The sequence below is a fragment of the Nestor notabilis genome, unplaced genomic scaffold, assembly GCF_000696875.1.
Source record: "Nestor notabilis isolate BGI_N333 unplaced genomic scaffold, ASM69687v1 scaffold29291, whole genome shotgun sequence".
Classification (NCBI taxonomy): Eukaryota; Metazoa; Chordata; class Aves; order Psittaciformes; family Psittacidae; genus Nestor; species Nestor notabilis.
Genome location: NW_009916617.1, coordinates 1 through 18,917, shown reverse-complemented (window position 1 = coordinate 18,917; position 18,917 = coordinate 1). Strand labels below are relative to the sequence as shown.

General features: G+C 55.3%; 1 protein-coding gene across 1 annotated transcript in view; it reads left to right on the top strand.

Moving 5' to 3' along the window:
- The window catches only part of LOC104413611 (telomerase-binding protein EST1A-like), a gene marked incomplete at both ends in the record, with an annotated part of 41,561 nt that extends 25,584 nt beyond the window's left edge, over positions 1–15,977 (top strand). Inside the window, 2 exons of the mRNA XM_010024656.1 lie at positions 12,839–13,015; positions 15,831–15,977. Coding sequence (XP_010022958.1) covers positions 12,839–13,015; positions 15,831–15,977 — 324 coding nt within the window. The remainder of the gene's footprint in view (positions 1–12,838; positions 13,016–15,830) is intronic.
- Between the last annotated feature and the right edge of the window lie 2,940 nt (positions 15,978–18,917).

Genomic DNA, 18,917 nt, shown 5'->3' with positions numbered 1-18,917 from the left:
CTCTTCTCCCTCTGCAGTTGGACACAGGCATTTTCTGTTGCATCCTTCAGCAATGTACTGAACATCAAACCTTCCCATGGCTCCAGGAAGCACTTGTCTGGGAGGGAGCTACTGGGCTCTCTGCTCTGGAGACTTGCATGTGGTGGCCAAGTCCTGCCAGCCATAGTGACCCAGGTACACTGGTGTGAGTGGACCTCTGCACTGGTCCAGAGTGGTCCATCTCAGTCCAGGATGGAGCTTGCTTTTGTCTGGGACACCCTCCAGCCTTCTGCTCCTATCGAGCACCCCTGGGTGGGCAGATGCAGCAGGGTTGGGCGCAGCAAGGCGAGAAGAGCCCAGCTCTTTGAAGCCCATCTCTGCTACCTTAGGGAACAGCTCTGCCCTGGCTGATCCCAGGAAGCATCCCATCCAGCGTCCCTTGGGATGCTGTAAACAAGCAGCAGTGAGCAGTGCTGCTGTGCCGGATGCTCTCACGCCTGCCCGGTGCCGTGTCTTCCCTTCCCACCCCCGGGGAGCTGGGATCCAACCCACCTGACACGGCTGCTTCTGCACACATATGGTCCCTTCTCTTTGTGTTTAGTTAAGTGTGGGAGGACTCGATGTTATAAGTCCTGTAGCTTTTAAGCTATTGTTACTGCTGATACGGCCCCGCGAGCAGACGTGGCAGTTGTACAAGCATGGCCCCATCCCTAACAAAGGCAATTAGGATGCTATTCTGTCGTAGCTGGGGGGAGAGAGATTTCAAGTGTCTGGAAGGAGCAGGCTGGAAAGGGCATAATCTAATGCAGAAGATGAAGACAAAGGCATTTTGGAGGCAGGATGTGGGGAAATCGGGGGCATGACAAGCTCAGAGGGCACATCTGCAGCTGGAATAGGGAGAGATGATCTTTAAAGTCCTTTCCAACCCAAACCATTCTGTGATTCTATGATTCCAGAGGAGCCCAGGGTGCAAGGCAGGAGGGAGCAGGAGAGACACGCTGTTCTGGACAGGGACAGGGAGGTGTGTTGGCTGGGCTGAAGGTGAAGAGCACCCTTTAGATGGTTGTTCTGGGTGGGAATGGTGACGATTCAGACCGAGGGCTGGAAATAAAACAACCCCAGATGTGATAACACCAGAGTGTGATCCTGCAGAGCAGTGAGCGAAGGGGATGGAGGTGACAGCAGGGACAGGAGTGACACAGGACAGCTCAGAGGATGGTGAGGGCCACCACTTGCCATGTGGTTTGGTTCGATTCAGCCGGGGGCAAGTCGGGAGGCTGTTTCCAGTCCCAGGGCTGGAGCTGCGTTCCATCCTGCTGGCTCCTTCCTCGCTTGGCTTTCTCCAGCATCTGCTGTGACTGTTTGTTTGCTCGCAATGATTTCAGTTGTTTTCTATTTTAGCTTCTGACCCCGAGTGCCTGGGCTGGGGCAGGCAGGCACCGTTTGAAAGCCGCCACTTGGCGGCAACAACTGGTGGAGCAGCACCCATCTAACCCCTCTTTTCACACACTCGGAGCTTCCCAAAACATTAACCTTTGGATTAAAATTTTCCATGCTTGCTCTCTCCCCAGATGTGATGTCTGAGCGTTGGTTTGGGTCGATGTTTTTCATGTTTGCTGGATTTGGATGATGGGAGAATGAAAGAAATACTTTTCCCATTTGGAAAAAAAAATATATAACCTCTTTTTTTTTTTTTCCCTTTCTTTAATTTATTTGGGGATTCACCAAAAATGGTTGAAGTTTGAAGCTGTAAATAGCTTGGCTGCAACAAGCTTGTGTTGTGGGCACTTGGGGAAGTGCTGCAGCTCCTGCTGTGGGGTATCACCATTGCAGCCTGCACAACCCACTGCAGGTACATGCAGGCTGCGCCGGCAGAGCCCTGCTGTGAGTCAGGCTGAGTGAGTCCACATTTGGAGGAGAGCACGTGGGTTTTGGGTGGGTTTAGGGGAAAACAAAAGAGAAGCAGTTGTTTTTCAGGCTCCCGATGCGCCAGGGCTGCAGTGAGTCAGGCACAGGGCTCACTGGGCTGGTTTCAACCCTCTGCTCTGCACTGCAGGTCGTGGCATTGCTGGGAGGTGACGTGTTGTAGGGCATGGTGGTATGGTCACCCCTGCTTGGGAGCATCATGGCACGGATCCTGCCTCAAGGATCCTGTGCAGCGTGGCTGTGACTCCCCTTCAGCGGGGGGAACTCTTCTTCATTTCATGTAGTATCAGCCCGTGGCTGCACCTTTCCTTGTCCTGAAGCCAGAGGCTCCAATCCCACTCTTGACACCTCCTTGTCCACCTCGGACACGCTCAAACACTCTTTTTTTTTGTTATTTCTTGGCTGGCTGCAGCACCCCTCCTCTCTGCTCCAAGTCTGCGCGCTGCTCATCGGGTGGGGACCTGTGCTGCTCACACCAGCGCTTGTAATGTCTGGCCTGCAGCTCTGCCAGAGGCCAGAATTGGCTCTGGGTGCACGGCTGGATCGCGAGGACAGCGTTAGGTGGAGGGTGGAGTGAGTGAATACCCCTCTCTTCCTACTGTGCTTTCAGGAAATATCTCTAGTGCAGCTGTAAGTGTGAATGAAGTCAAAAGGATGGATCGGTGCCCCCGCTCCAGCCCACCCCACTTGTCAGGGCCCATCCAGAGTCCCCACCCTATTGTTCTGGTTCAGCTCCTCTGTTTCGGGGCAGGGGCCCTGCTCTCCCTCAGCATCCAGCTCCCGGAGGAGGAGCTCTGCAGAAAACAAAGACACAGCGAATAGTTTTCCTCTCCCCAACAAGCCACTGTTCCAATTCCTCCTTCCTTTCCCTAGGTGTGCTTGCAGCTCTCAGCCCGCTGGAAGCTGCAAGACTTGGGCCATTAATCATCTGCCAAAAGAGCTGAGTATTGGGTATAAGTAGCAGAGCTGTGCTTGCTCCTTCCTTAGAGGCAGAGCAGGATCCGTGTGGGATGGAGCTCGCATCCAGTGCATAAAGTTACCTCTCTGGGAGGATAACGGAGCGTGTCTCACCCGGAGCAGCCCCTCCTCGAAGAGGACATGGGCTCTCAGGCACAAGAACGTCATCGGGAGTCCCCTAAGTGGCAGCATTTCCCTGTAAAGCAAAATAAGAGCGTTTGTCCCTCCCTGAAGTTAGTGGTGTGAGCTGCTTCCCGCCCTGCCCCGAGCGCCGGGAGCGCGCTGCCACTGTGGTTCCTGCGGTGGGTGGAAATGCCAGGATTGCCAAGACCTCTGGGGCTGCGGTGTCGCAGCCGACCGAGCTGTGGTGGCATTTTTCTGGTGTTATTCCATTGCCTTCCATATCCCCACCCTCTGTTTTCAAGGGAATTTAATAGCGGCCCTGACGGAGGAGCCAGCAGTCGGAGGAACTCCTCCCTGCATGCAGCAACCCTCAGCCCCGTTAGCTGCCCTTTCACATGGGCTTTGCCTGCTTTTGGGTTCAAAGCAAAGCTGTTTCTCTTCCAGCTTCCAGAAGTGAGTGGAGCTGGAGTGCCCTGAGCATCATCCGGGGCTGGTGAGGCGTGTGGGGCAGCGCGGCGCTGACGTTGCTCAGTCTGGCTTCTGGTTTGTGGAGCAGAGGTTTCTCATCGCATTGCTCTGACTCAGGTATCTGCCTCCTCTGATGTGGGCAGCCCTCGCTGGAGCTTGAAGTCACCCTGTGTCTCCCAAGGGATGGTGGAGAGCTCCCCAAGTGCTGCCACAGCCGGCTGGTGGCTTAGATCCAAGGGGTGGTGAAAACAGCGTTGCAGGAGCAGCACCCACCACATCACTACGTGTTCTAAAGTTCCCCTAAAATCAGTGGGGCAAGTGGCCAATTTGTGTCCTGGACTAAAAAGTCTGAAGGAAATGAAACACACACGACCTGAGCAAGTTAACTGGGGTTTTGGGCTGCTGCTCCCCATAACTCACCCACCCAATTGGGTACCAACTCAGGGACCTTCTGCTCTCCATCCAGCTCCATGAAACAGCAGCGCTGAGTTCCCTTGGCGTGGGGTGCTTCGGAGAGACCTTTTACAGTGTTTCTGTGGTTGTGTTTTCCTGGCTGAACGGCCTTCCCTGAATTCCCTATCACTGTGCCACTGAGACCAGCCACTCGAACCGGTTTCCCCAGCACAGGATCCCGGTGCGGCAGGTCTGGATTGTCACCCGCTTGTGTTTGAGGAAGTAAGAACCCCCTTGGGGAGGCTGCGAGCAGCAGCCAGGTGGGAGCTGCTCTGCTCGAGGAGCTTTCAGTGGTTCTCGTTAAAACAGGCTCCTGGAGACTCAGTTTCCTAAAAGAAGAGGAGAAAAGTCCAAAGACTTTCATCCGAGTTTAAATATCCACCGGAGCTGTGGAAGTTAGAGTGGGAGCTCAGATGACAGTCTCTGAAAAGCAAGCTTAATGGAGTGCGAGTATGAAATGCTCAGAGCAGCTGTGCCCTCTGCAAGGGCTTGACCAGAATCTAATGCAGGACACAGAGGGGGAACCAGGGAGTCTGCCCGAGGAGCCCCCTCCATTTCTGAAGCCTTTGGCACCTCCATGAGAGATTTAAATGACAGACAGACAGAGAGGGGTCTGTAAATACTCATTTGGTGCCAACTAAACCACAAAGAAGATACAGCATTTGTGGTCCAAGGAAGTTTAAATATTTGTGGTCAAACTTAAAATTCGACATAAAACTCTCATCTGCCATGGAAGGCGTCCAGGAACTGCATGGAGAACGTATAAGCTGTGTAAACTCACAGAAACAGCTTCCCAACCAGCTCCTCCAGGACCAGGCAGAATATTCCAGCTCTTACCTCTCCGCTCCCTCCCGCTGCCGAGGTCACAAGTCAGGTTTGTGGGGGACACAACAGCCCATTAACACCTCTCTGGGTGGAAGTCCACCGTGCAAGGGTGTTAGCAGCTAACACCATGGTTTCCTGGCTGCTTGTAGCAGAGGTCAGGCTGGAAGGGTGAGAGGTGGATGGTTTGGGCAGGGCAGGTGGATGCTGAAGGTGTGAGCTCTGGTTTGCACTGTTTTTTGCTGGTTTGGAATGGTAGATCCCCATCCCTGCTCTCCTGTTAATGTGTTGTGACTCTTTTCCTTCCACCACCCAACTTCCCACTGTCTCAGGCCTCTGCTACACCAGACATTGGTGTCTTCTCCCATGGAACAGGAATCACTGTGTGGGTCAGATCACAGGGCAGTTGTCTGGTTGTCTCCATGGGGAAGTCCTTGTGAAAGAGCTCATGTTGTCATTGGGAGCAAAATGCCTGCTCTGCCCCACGTTGGTGCATGCCACCTTCATCTGCTTCAGTGAGGGGTGAATGTAGGGTCTGGAGGAGCTGAGTTGAACCTCCGCATAGCACTGCAATGAGTTGATGTGCTGGGGATGGACACGCTCAGCAGCCCTGGGCTTGGTTCCTGCCTTTTTTCCATGTATCCTGCAAAGAGGGCTCTTTCTGTTGCAAGAGCAACATTGAGATTTGCAGCTGAGATGTTGGATTGAACATTCATCCACCGCATTTCCCAAATTCCAGGAGAGACAAATCCTACCCCTGGTGCAGCAACAGCTTCTCTGGTCACCAGCACAGTGTAGATGTACCTGAGAAACACTGGGAAGGGAGACATGCAGGGAAGGACCAGCCTCATCCCCAACACCAGCATCTCCTGGAGCAGTGGCCCCAGAGGAAGGGCAGCGTGTGTGTGCTGAGCGCGGAGCAGTCCCCTTTCCCTTACTAAGCAATCCTCCCTTCCTCCACCAAAGAGCCTGCTAACCACTTTCTTATCTTCTAAACTCTGCAAAACAATCTCTGGCAAGGCAGGCATCCTCCGAAATGGCAGAGGAAATCAATTCCCCCAGTCCCTGAAAAGGAAAAGCCTCCTGCAGCAGGGAGGAAAGCGGACGGTGGTGCCATATGGGCTTCGCTGAGGATATGGATCTTGAATTCCTCCTTCCCCAGCCTGGGACCACCGGCTTGAGATAGGCTTTCAGGGACTTGTCTTCCCTGGTTAGTGTTCCAGTAGGATCTGTAAGGGAGGAGTGGAGCAGGCTCCTTTGGGCTTGGCTCTTTTTTACCCCTGGGAAGTGTGGGAATGTGCTGCGAGCAAGGGTGGGAGAGGAGGGCATTGAGATGGCTCTAACAGGCAGCCTCTACCTGTGACTTGCTGTTTGTCCTGGAGCCTCTTCAGCAGGTTTCTTCCAGAGCTGAGATATTTTAGCCTCTTCTCCCAACAATTGTGTGATCCTGTGCTCAAGGCTTCACCTTGGAGATCAGGGATGCCCCAGGGATTTCACTGCTGCCGGGATCAGTTTTACCCAGCTCTGGGGCATGTGGCCACAGGGCTTGGAAGCACATGCTTCCTCCCATGGAAATTCCTGCAGAAATTCCTGCAGCCTCTTACTGGAGGCAACGTTTTGCAATGTGGGGAAGCCCACAGCTCTCTGAGCTGTTGGCAGCGGTGCCTGGAGACACAGTGAGAACCAGGCAGGAGCCACACTCGCAAACCAAATGAGACATCTGCATCACCCTCTGGAGCCCCCCTGTACCCCGTTGTCTTCTCTGGGACTTCTGACCCAGGCTGAAGTGATGCTTTTATCTCATTTTGCTGCTGTCCCACTAGGAATGGGCTGATGAGAGTAAAAGGCAGTAAGTCAGTCACCCACCTCCTGCCTGCGAGGTGTTGGATGCAGCCTGGAGCCAACTGATCCCTTCTGCTGCTCCCTAGAGAGATGAACAGATGAAAAGGTTCTTCAGCACATTCAGCAGGTGAATAAGACATCAGGGCAAGTCTTCCCAAGCATCAGTAAAAGCCAGAAGCTTGGTTTGGAAACCATCAGAAGCTTTCTTCTCTGGGCTGTGTAGGTCCTCACACTTCAGAGGAGCAGTTGGGCTTGAACTGGAGTCATTCTGGGCACAGGAGCTCAAGAGGGGTCCAGAGGATGGGTTTCCATCCCAGAGCATCTGCTTGAGGTGCTTTTGGTGTTGACCCTTCAACGTGAGCCACAAAAGGTTCCCGCAGCACCCTCAGATGTATTTTTGGGGCGGACAGGCAGCTTTTCCCAACCCCATGGTGAGCCATCACCCAGGAAGGGAAGAGTTGAGAGGAGCTGGTTGCATTGAGAGGAGCTGTGAGATGTTTTGTAGGGCAGTGCCAGGCTGTGTTGCAGCACAGAGGGTTCCAGGGACAGGACCTGTGGCAGGATGGGGTTTCCATGTGGAGTTTTAAGTGTCTCCTGGCCCAGAGGAGTGGAAATGCAGTCTGTATTCCTGCCCCACAGCCACTAGGTGCCAGTCAGGGAGAGAGAACTGGCCCCTGGCAAGGAGACAGCTCTGGATCCCCTTCTCTAGGGAGGATCTGCTGGGAGCAGGCTCCAAGCCCCATACCTCCTCACAGCTTCCCCTGTGTTGCTGCATCTCACCTTCATGTCCTATAGCTGCCAGGTGCCCTGGAGGACCTTCATGGCAGGAATCTGTGCAGGCTCCTCAGGTCTTCATCTGATCTCTGACACCAGAACTTGGATGGCTCAGCTCAGACCTGTCACTTTGCACCTTTCTATCAGCCGTGTGTCTTCTCTACACCACTGTGTGAGACAAGGAAGCCTGGCAAGCCCTGGTGATGGTGGGCAGCTGGCTCCCTTTCCATGCTGCTTTCCAGTTTTAAAGGCCAGTCATGGCTGAGTTACGTGGCCAAGGTTGGAAAGATGGAGGTGTTGCCAGGCCAAAAGCACATCTGCTCTGATGACTCGTCATGTGCCCCAGTGCAGAGGCTCTGCAAGGCTCAGGGTGCTAGGGAGAGGTTTGGTTAAGACATGGCAACGCTTTCTCTTTGGGTATCCCCCGCTTTGTAGAGAAAGTGGTTCTCCAACAGTGGCAATGAGGAAGAGCAACTGGAGTGGTTCTTCTGACTTCTCTCGTCTTCCCTGGGTGTTTTCTAATGCATCTCTGTGCTGTAATGGAGCATCAGATACGGATGTGGTGGATCCTTTCCCTATGCATGCTCTTTAGGTGGTGCTAGGTGCTGCCCATGCTGGCACTGGGTGCTGCAGAGCTAGGGCATGCATCAGAGATGCACCAGAGATTACATCAGAGCCAGCGGTGCCTTGATGTGGTCCCAGCTGAAGCCACAGTTGCTCTCTCAGGTCACACACAGAGTTGCAGGTACGTGGGAGCAGCCTCCAACGAGTCTGTGGGGTTAGTTGAAAGCAGAAGCAGCTGTGGCTGAAGCCAGCTCTCAGCTACAGAAACCAGGGCTGTGATCCTGCTTTGGGCGCTGCTGCCCAGCCGTGATGGATGTGTTCATCCTCCCTACCCTGGTGGCTGAACCCCTCCAAGCTGTATTTAATGCTGGGCAGGGTGATGGGCTCCTTGGGCTGGGGAATGAGCCCGGAGAGGTTGGGCTGTGCTAAGTCCAGGGTTAAACCCAGCCCAGCTTTTGTGTGCAAGCCCGTCAGATGAAAACATAGAAGGGACGAGACCAAAGTGGGTGCTTTCCTCCGCGCTCCTCCTCCTGCACGCTGGGCCTCCCTCCGAGCTGGCTCCCCAGGGATGGGAGGAGGGAGCACAGGGCACTGGGAGGCATTTAGCCATGGCCCGAGTGGATGTTTTAGCAGGGTCAGTGCAGATGGTTCAGCTGGGCAGTGTGGACGCTGCGTGGTTTAGACTGTTTGGGGCTCACTTGCTTTCAACATCGTTCAGCTGGGCTGTGTTTAAACCGATGTGGCAAAACCAGTGTTATCCTCATCCTGGATCCTGCTGGAGCTTGGCTCTGAGTCCCAGTCCTATCCTGTTCCCATCTCCGAATCTGGGATGGGATCTCTCCACGCTATGACTCAAACTTCTCATGTCCTTTTCCCCTTCTGAATCCAGCTGTCAGGATGTGCTCGTGTCTCCCCCTCGCACACAGGAATGCAGAGCCGGCAGTGGCAGCCTGTCCTCTGAGCAAACCCCTCTCCAAATCCACTGCCTCCCTTTGCTTGTGGAGCTCGAGCTGCCTGGTTCCCTTCACGCACCACCACCAGCACATTGCTATGGGGCATCCCTCTTTGGACCAATTCCCCTTGGGATGCTGCAGGTCCCCATGGCCGAGCAGGGCTCCCCTGGCCAGCTGGCTTGGCTGCTGGAGGCTCTCTGGCCTAGCTGAAGGAGTCTGCATTCCTCCTCACAGTTATTTGCTCTTTAGGACGCTGTGTAAAATTAACAAGTTGTAAAAGTTGATTGAAGGCGGCGGTGGGTGTGACAGTGATTTGCTTAGCAGCAGGAAAGCAAAGCAGCAGGGCCAGGGCTGCTCCCCCCTGAGCTCCAGCCTTGCCTGTGACCCAAAATGAGCCTGTGGCTGGGTTCTGATGGTGTCACCCTGCCAGCACCATGTGCACATGTCCCCCCTGGGCACAGCGCTTGTAGCTGTTGGAGTGAGATCCCATCCCAGCACACAGCTCGTGGGGAAGCTTTTCCCTTCAGCCTGTTTAATCTACAACCCCAAGGCCATAGAGGGGATCGGCTTCATTAACTGGATCTGGAGACCCCTCGTTAGGCCTGGGGACCTTGGTTGCTGCTGGCACATGACACACACAGGGTGCTGGTGGCACTGGCACTGCAAATAGGCTTTAAGAACACAGCAGCTGGTACAGTTCATGCAGCCCAGTGGGTCTCTTCAGGCACTTAGTGTGTGTTAATGCATGTCCTGCTGCGTCTTCCTCAGTGATCAGCATGTTAATGTATGACCCAGGGATTAGCAGTGGGAGCACTAATGAGCCTCTCAGCCCTGTGTCGGTGGGTGGCTGGTGCTGGGAGCCGGTGGTTTCATGTCTGATGCAGCAGGAGATTACAAACCCCTCCTGTGATGAAGTGAGGCTGGCGAGCGGGGCTGCTGCAGCCAGAGCCACCTCTGCCCCACGCCTGGTCCCCAGCCACGTGCCTCCCAGAGGCACCGCGGTGGCGAGGGGCTGCACGGTGCCTCGGTTGCCTCTGGGGAACTGAGCCCGGGTCACGGACGGGGGCACCAGACCACTTCAGCAATTCTCAGTTTCAGTTTTCCTTTGAGAGCGGCTGCGTGCGTGTCAGGCCTATTTTAATACCCAGCCATGACTCCAAGCCAGGCTTTCAGTTCCTGCTGTCTCACTGCACTGCTCAGAGGGGGGAAGGGTATATAGGGGGTGGCTGTATTCCCTGCTGGGGCCAGGGTGTCTGCTGCCACATCACCAAAGACACCGACAAGTCATTCTGGACTCCATCATTCCTTTGGGAAGGGTGGGTATAGCTCCCAGCATCCTCACCACGCTCTGCTCCAGCAGTGGGGGATCACCACGAGAGCACCTTCACATCCATCCCCACTGCCCCGGGCATCTCAGGCACTCACGTTTCCACTCCAAAACAGGAAGTTTGTGACAGAAGTGGGTTGCTCTGTGGCACGCAAGGTCCTGCTTCGGTGTTTGAGAGAGGACCTGGGTGCCAGTCACAGGTCACTTCTGTGGGGCTGCCCCGTGGCCTCATCCTCCTCAAGCGGGGCTGCACGTGATGGGGATGTGCAGAGCATTTGCTCCTTCCCTGTTTTTCATTCATGTGGGCTGGAAAAATGTGTTCATGAGATGAGTTGCTGTGGCATTATGTCATGGGTCTGCACTTGGGCTCTTTTCTCCCCAGCAGATGAGCTGAATTTAAGCATGTGCTGTGCTGGCTTGGCAGGAAATCTGGTGTTTCCTACTTGTTCCTTCTTCAGGGAAGAAAGGAGCAAACCCACCTGCCCTTGTCCCCAGCTATGGGTGAAGGAAGCTCTTCTGCAATATGTCTAATCATTCCCAATATCCGTGAGGGGCTGACAGTGGGATTTGAGCCTTTGCTGTACAGAAGGCTGCAGTGCAGCTGTGTCAGCGCCCAGCCCTTCATGCATACATGAGAACCTCGTGGGTCCTAAACTACATGAGGTGGCTTTTACTTCTAGAGGTGTCTTGAGAAATTCCTTGGGAATGGTGTTAGGATGGGGTGCCTGTCTTTTCCCAGCCTAGTCAGGCAGTTCCTGCGGCCCCTTCCCAGATGTTGCTGCTGTTGGGCACATCCTGGAATCCCACAGCACAGGCACATTCCCAGCAGCCTGGGCACTGCGAACTGCAGATCCAAGACTGGAAAATCCCTGGGCTGAAGCCACCCCATGTGAGTCAGGCCAGGTCTCTGTGGCATTTGCCTGTCAAGCTGGGGGTGAAGCAAGCAGTGAGGTTTCTACCACTTCCCCCAGGCCAGGGCAGCCTGGAGCTCTCAAGAGGGATGTTTCCCATGACAGCCATTCCCACTTTGCTCTTGTTCTCTTTCCTTCTTGACTTTCCCCTGCACAGAATCGTTCCTAAAGGAGAGCCAGGAGAATGGGAATGTTCCTATGGTGACACTTGCTGGGATTGCTCCTGGCTGGATGTCCCATACAGCACAGAGTTCTCCCAGGAATGAGGGTCCCCAGAAGCCCGACCTGCTCCTGGGGCTGCTGAGCCTGCATCACCTTGTCCTTTGCTCACATCTGTCCTCTTTTTAGTGGTTATGGGTCTGTTTCCCCCTGGAATACTACATCTTTATATTACCCACCTCTGTACAGGGAAGGAAGGGGCTTCTCCTTCCCCTCCACCTGTCAGTGCAGGTACAGGGGGGTGCAGGTCCCTGGTGCTGGTGTCCTGCTCAGTAGCCGGGGTGGGAGGTTCAGGTCAGAGGAGGGTCAGGTTTGTGACATGCACCACAGCGACGTGGTGGTTAAAATTAGCCCACAGAGAGGAAACTGGCAGCGTTGTGGAAGAGCAGAAGTTTCCTCTCACGGCAGCCCGGGGCACCCGGGTGCACGCTGCCAGCCCTCTGCTCCCCGGCACAGCCCCAGCCAGGGCACACAGCACCATCCCCACCAAGCCGGGACTGGGATCACACAGCGTGAGCACGCAGGGGGAGAGCAGGCAGCATCCCTGCTTGAGGCACCTCCGTGGGGTCTGACCCTCGCCCCAGCTCCGGGATCCCTGTCCTGGGAGCCTTCGGGACATGGGTGTTTTGCTCTGTTTGTACAAGCAGAGCAGAACCGGAATGGTTTGAGGGGGCAGGAGGAACTCGGGCATCAACGTGGGCTTTGTCTCCATAGCGTGTAGCATTTCTAGCTGCAGTTTGCTGACTTTCTCCCTATAAATCTGCTGCTGGTCAGATGAAGCACCACAGGAGAGCTCTGCAGGTCCAGAACCCCACAGATAGGGGACAGAGTCTGAGCGGAGGCCGGTCATGGTGCAGGCACCGGCAGCGGCTGTGCCACAAGGGACGGGGCCACGGAGGCACCAGGCTCCCGCACTCTGGAAACTCCATTTGAGAGCCTCATAAATTGGATAATTACCCAAGCTATTGAGTTTCCTTCTGGCCAGATCCATCCCAGCCTCCCTGACGGGGCTCCCCAGTTGGTCCATGAGGTGGACCCATGGGATGGGGTTGTGCTGGAGGCAAGGAAGGGCTTGGCTTCTGTCAAATGCCCCCACCGCCTGCTCTCACACCTGCATCCTCCCCAGCTTTGGGGGGGAATCTAGTGATGGAGCCAAAACAAAGCAGTAGGGACAGGCCACATCCTTCACCTCTCTTTGGACTTCTCCTCCATTAAGCAGCCCTGCAGCCCCGGGGTGCACAGAGGAGGCAGGACAGGGACCAGTGTTGGGTGCCCTGGCTTTGCCTGCCTCCTTTTCCCTTGGGGACAACGGGCTACGAGGTGTGAGCAAACTCCTTCCATCCCTGTTCAGAAGAAGAGGGCACAGCACGCATCTCCGCAGTGCTGTGCAGTGCTGCCTGAATCCCACAGGGCCTTCTAGCCCCGAACATTTCCCCCTTGACCGTTGCCCATCTGCGTCCCCTTTGCACTGACTTTGTTTTCCTTTCCCTCTCCCCAACCCCCTCGTCCTCACCCTGTAGGTTATTGCAGCCGACTGCAAGAGGGTCACAGTTCTGAAGTATTTCCTGGAAGCCCTTTGTGGACAAGAAGAGCCTTTGCTGGCATTCAAGGGTGGAAAATATGTGTCAGTGGCACCCGTCCCAGACGCCATGGGAAAGGAAATGGGAAGCCAAGAGGGAAAACAACTGGAAGATCAGGTACCGTGCGGGAAGAGCGCGCCTCGGTGAAGGAAGAATCCCCCCTGTGGGGCCCAGCCTCTGCCTTCCCCCCCTTTCGCGCCCCAGCCCCTGCCTGCCCTGCAGCTCCCGCTATTTATAGCTGCTGTGGTCTGCATTTGATGGGGGGAGGCAGAGGGGGGACAAATGGTGCACAGCCCTTGTCTCCCGAGTGTGCTTCCCTCGTGCCCTTTCCTGCCAGTCCAACCCGCGTGCCTCTATCTCATGTGCTGCTATGAGTTCCAGATGCTGCTTTTCCATACCCAAAGCAAAGGCGGGGGGGGGTGTGTGAAGCTTTAATAACGTGCAGCACCACGGTGGGCGAGGGGGTGTCAGGGTTCAGCTTCAGGATCAAGTTTATAGCCGTGGAGCTGGTTGCGGCGGAGGCCTGAGCTCCAGACTCCCGAACACGTACAGGAAGAGCTGACATTGGCGCCCCGTCCCTCCCCTGCCTCTCACATCCTGATGTGATTAAGGAATTCAACTCTTGTTTTTCTGCCCTTGCTTGTTCCTGTAGGCCTTGCTTCACTCCAGGCTCCGTGTGTGTGTTTAAGGGCCCTGCCAGCCGCTCTGCAGGTTGACTCTTTTCTTCTGTTTAATCTTGCAGTTGGAAAGGCCAAGGAAACAGGAGAGAGGGGCAGAGGCGTTGGGAGCAGGGAGCTGGGTGGCCCCGGTGCTGCCCAGGCTCACTCTGTGTCCCCTTCTTGCACTGGGGACAAGGCACTGCAGAGCCAGAGCGGATGTCACCCCATGCAAGGAACAGCACCTTGTGTCTGGGTGCCCCATGGTGCTGTGCACCCCAGGGAGCTGACAGCCAAAGGAGCCCAGAGCAAGGATGTGCTCAGCAGCTTCCTTGTCCCAGCAGCCGTCTCTGGCTGAACAGGGCACAGATTTTAGGTGATGTTTTTTGCACTGATGCTCAGAGCAAAACCCCAGGCAGCAAGAGGTGTCTCTGTAAGGTGGGAGACCTGGACTCTTGTTCTCTTCTGGAGAAGGTGTGGGAGGTTTTCAAGCTGACACCACCAAAAGCATGTGATACAGGGGGATCTTCAGGTTCTATCCAGGCAGGGATGGTCCTGTTCTCCAGAACACTCCTTTTGTTGGCTTGGTCCCTCCAATCTCTGCTGTGAACAGACATGATGTGCAGGATAGCTCCCTCCTGCCCTGTCCCCACAGTCTCTGCTCAGCTGTGGGAACCTCTCCGTGAGCTCCTTGCGCAACCCTGGAGCTTCCTCCTTGGGCTCTAGTCGCAAGGGAGCTTCCAGCCTGCCAGCGTGACCACCGTCACCCTGGGCAGGCGGATCCCACCCCGCCACAGCAGATCTGCATCCGACAGATGCTTTTCCCCAAGGCCCTTTTGACATCCCCCTGGGCAGCATCCCCCATCCTCTGTGGTCCAGGCTGTCCCAGCAAAGGGAAGTGAGCCTGAGGGCTCCATCTTCCTCCTTCCCATGGCTAAAAAGTCACAAGAAGAGGAGAGTGCACGGCTTCTGTGGCCAGGCAGGCGTGTGGTCTGGGTTAAATGATTGAGTGCACGACTCTGCAGTGCTGGGCTTGTTCTAAATTAAGACTAAGAGCTCTTACATGAGTCCCTGCTGATGGCACATGCTATGGCAGCCTGCACGGGGCAGGGAGTCTAGGGATGCTCTTACCTCTCCAAGGGATGCTTTTGTGCAGGATCCATCCCCTGCAGCCCTCTGGGGGCTCAGAGCAGGTCTTTTTGTCCAGGTGCTACCTGGAAACTCTTCCTAGCCCCATTGCAACCCTTGGCTTTTTTTTATCCTCCTGTGTCCCAAAGATATGGGTGCATAGGGAAAGGCCAGTGTGGCCTTCACGTGGGGTAAGAACAGCATGGCTTATCTTGGGGTCTCCAGGCACTGCAGACAAGGCTCTGCAGACCTCCTGATGGGGAGACCCAGGGAAGGGTCTCTGGGCGGGGGTGAAGGTGCAGCATGGTCCAGATGTGCCCGTGTGGGCAAGAGGTTGGAGAACCAGGGACCCTTCAGTTCATCACATCAAAGGTTCCAGGCCAGCAGGAGCATGGCAAAGGCAGACTTGAAGTAGGATGCAAATGTTAACAGAGGAAGTCATTAACCATTGAAATGACTGACCTCAAGACACAGTGGCTTCTCCATCAGTTGGAGCTTTAAAATCAAATTGGAGTGTCTCCTCCTAAAACACCTGCTCCAGCCCAGCTGGAAGTTTTGGGATGAGTGCTGGAATCTCTCTGGTCTATGCAGAGATCAGAACAGAGAAGGGGAATGGGTTCTTTGGTCTCTGTGTTCATGGATCCATGTTTCCTGTCAAGATGATCAGTTTGCATCCCTAGAGCCAGATGAGACAGCAGTGTTAAAGCAGTGTTGTTGGGGAGAAGCATCACTTGCTCTATGGCATATGCAGCCTAAGCACCCAGGCAAAGCAGACAAACCTGGGAATACCATGGTCTTACAGAACTGAAGCCTATAAAACATCACCCAAGGCTGTGGGAAGAGTTTTCCAAGGTGAGGAAGGGGGTTTGATTTTAGAACAGAGCTTGAAGCAGGGCTGCCCCTGCCCTGCCTGGTTGCTGCCTTTCCTGCCCTGTTCCCTTCTGTCTCACCTTGTCATTTCCTGGATGTTTATTATGATTTATTTTGCTTGCTTGTTTGGGATGTTTAGAAACAGTCACCCATCATCAAGTGGTGATGGACCATGCCTGGCAGGGATTTGTCTGCTGGAAGGGGAAGAGCAGAACAAGCACAGTCCCCTTCTGACTTATATCCTGTTCTTTTTGTCTTCCTGCATTTCCTGGAAGAAGGAAGATGATGTGAGGATTGAGGCATTTGAAGATGATTCTGAGGCTGAAGGCAGTGGAGGAGAGATGGACATCAAGGAGCTCAGAGCCAAGAAGCAAGCCCTGGCCAGGAAAGTAGCTGAGCAGCAGCGTCGTCAAGACAAGATTCAGGTAGGATGGGCTGTGTGAGCTGGCTTTGAGGAGCTGCTTTGCTTTGGTGCATGGGCTGATCCTGTGGTGCACAGCCACTTCCTTGCCATGCTCCAGGACCTTCAGGATGTCACTGGAGCTTCCAGGGTGTAGGTGCTGTGCGCTGCCTCTGTGTAACCCAGCAGCAAGCTTAGCTGTGGCCCTTTGGAAGAGCCAAATCAGTGTGTCTGTCCCCACCCAGGGTAAGATCTGCCCTTCCAGGCTCTGAGATGGATGTTTTGGGGACTCTGGGACCCTTAGGAAGGGTCCCGGCTTCTCCATGGAGCCGCCAGCACACCCATAGCAGCCGGATGTAGTGCGGTGTGTGCCAAGCAGTGAGCTGTCCCCTGGCCCGGGGCAGAGGCTCCATGGCAGTGAGAAATCAGCTTTCCTGTGCAGCGGGGCACAGGCTGACAGGGGAGAGGGTGGGACGTGAACAGCAGAGCTCATGCAGGAGCCAGCAGCAGGAAAAACAGTCTGTGAGTGGCTGCTGCATCCAGAGCGCTGCTTGCAGCGCGTTGCCATCGTTATGGGGACAAACAGACGGGATACAGGTGATCCTGTCCTGCCCTTGGCCTGAGCTGAGCACGTTTCCCAGTGGGAGCTGGTGAAGTAAACTGGTTGGACTGGGCGCAGACTGTTGCTTTAAGAACCATCTCACATGCCTGGCTGTTGGCTGCCTCACTCCTCGCAACCCCTCTTCCTCCAAACCTCCTTTTTGCAAAAAAGCCCAGATGAGGATTTCTCAGCAGAGGAAAAAATCCTCCCTGGCTCCCCTCCCCCTCACCTCCGCCCTCTCTAATGCCCAGGGCCCTTCACTTCCATAATTCTTCATTTTCCAGCCTTGAACGTAAGCCAGACACATCTGTCTGGCCATATGCGTGAACTCTGCAGTGTGTGCCGAGGTGGTTGTAAAACAGGGCTGCTGAAGGCCCTACTGGGAGAGCGTGCACATGTGTACCCTCGGGCTACTGGCGCCGGGCCCAGAACCACTGCGCTTCACTTTTCCAAACCCACCCCAAACCTTTCAGATTTCACCCTTTTTTCTTCCTTTTTCTTTTTTTTTCATTTGAATTTTGAGCAATTCCTATCAAGGCGAAGGGAGAAGTTGTGCCGGGAGGGAGGGGCCACCCCCACAAGCAAGTCCATTATTGTTGGCAGGTACCTTGGTTCCCATTAATATAAGGAGGAAGAAAAGCAGCAGCGAGCTGAGTGAGAGATTGGAGAGATGGGCTGTAAATTAAAGCGGCCTGAAGCCTTCCAGCCTCCCAGGGTTGTTAAGCGGGAGGTGTAAGTAAATTCCCCACTTCCCACTGCCTTGTACAGACACAGCAAACAGGAACTGCACATGTTGAAGGGAGGGCAGCGTGCAGCAGATCCCGGCCCCGGCGACCAGCCCAGCTGCAGCAGGGCCCCCCGGGATGGCCGCTGCCCATTCTGCAGGGAGAGTGGGGGCTGCTTGATGCTGTCAGGGGCTTTCTCCCCCCCTTGGCGTGCTCCTCCCTTCCTCCCCGAGCCGTGCTGGGACTGATGCTCGCAGGCAGAGAGAGGTCAAAACGAGGGTGTGGGCAGCTTCAGGGGCTGCACAGCTGAGAGCTGAGGTGCACTTGGAGTCTAAAGGAGCGGGGTGGAGGAAGGAGAAGTCCTTGGGGCTTCAGTAAAGTCATCCAGTGCATAGCTAGCTGGGAACAGCCCGCAGCAGAACATGTGTGCTTGCCCCGGTCCTCTCCCTGCCATGGTACTGACCACACGGCTGAGCTCGGGTGGAAAGTGCTGCCTGGGGAGGCCAGCACAGCATCCACCCCCTCCACTTTCCCTCTCTTGGCCCATGATCCTTGACCTTTCTGATCTTCCAAAGAGATTTCGTGTTTCCTGGGACCTGCCTTCCCTGTTAGAGCCTATTCCTCTCATTGACTGCTCACCTAGGGAGCTCACACATCAGCTGCTCTCTAAGTCCCCTTTTCATTATCCTGGGGACAAGCCACAGCTCCACGTATTCATCCAAGCCCAGCAGATGCAGCTCCTGTCTCAGCAGGGCTGAGAACCTCAGCTCTCCACCCTCAGCAGTGTGGCTGTGCCTGCGTGGTGGTGGGCTCAGGTCCAGAGAGCCCAGGTGCCGTGGCTGCCTCCCATAGAGCCTTGGATGGTGTGTGCAGGGAGCCAGGGCAAAGCTTTCATCTCTTGGCCATCCGTTTTCTTTCTGTGCCCAAGGGCACTGCGGTGTCACGGCCTCATCTGGGACTCAGAGTTGTGCTTCTCACACTATCTTCTCCTCAGCACTATCCCTGCTTTTCCTGTGCTCCCCACCTCTTGCAGCCCAGCTCTGCTGCTGATGGACATCATCCACCTGACACTTGTCCCAAGTTCACTGCTGCTGCTTAACCTGCCCTGCAGGTCCTCGTTGCAGGTCCCAGCGTGTTGGGGTCACATTTACACTTCACAGGGGCATTTGGGCTTCGCTGTGCTCCTTCAGTCCCTGCCCTGGGGCAGGGCTGTGGCTCAAGCTGTTGGGGGAGTGCAGGTCCAGGCAGGGTAAATGACAAACGGGGTTGTCCCTTGGCCAGCACCAGATGTAGAGGGAACAGGAGTGCTCAGCTTTGTTCTCTTGCACAAGCTTGGACCCCAAACCCATCACTCTGAGGGGTGACAGATAGCTCAGAGTGGGGTTAGGCCGTAGCCTTTTGTGTCCCTGGGCTGCCCTTTGCTGCCTGGCCCTGGCTCCATTGCCAGCATACCCTTGCCCTCACCATTTGCTGGACTGGGATGGAGTTGCCTGCCACAGCCTGGTGACAGCAGCGACGCGTCGGGATGCAGCGAAAGACCAGGCACATACCCGAGTGCTGTCCAGGTATTTGGAGGGACGAGAGGCCGTGCAGGCAGGTGGACATGAGGAGGCAGCAGGAGCAGCTTCAGGGCTGTCCC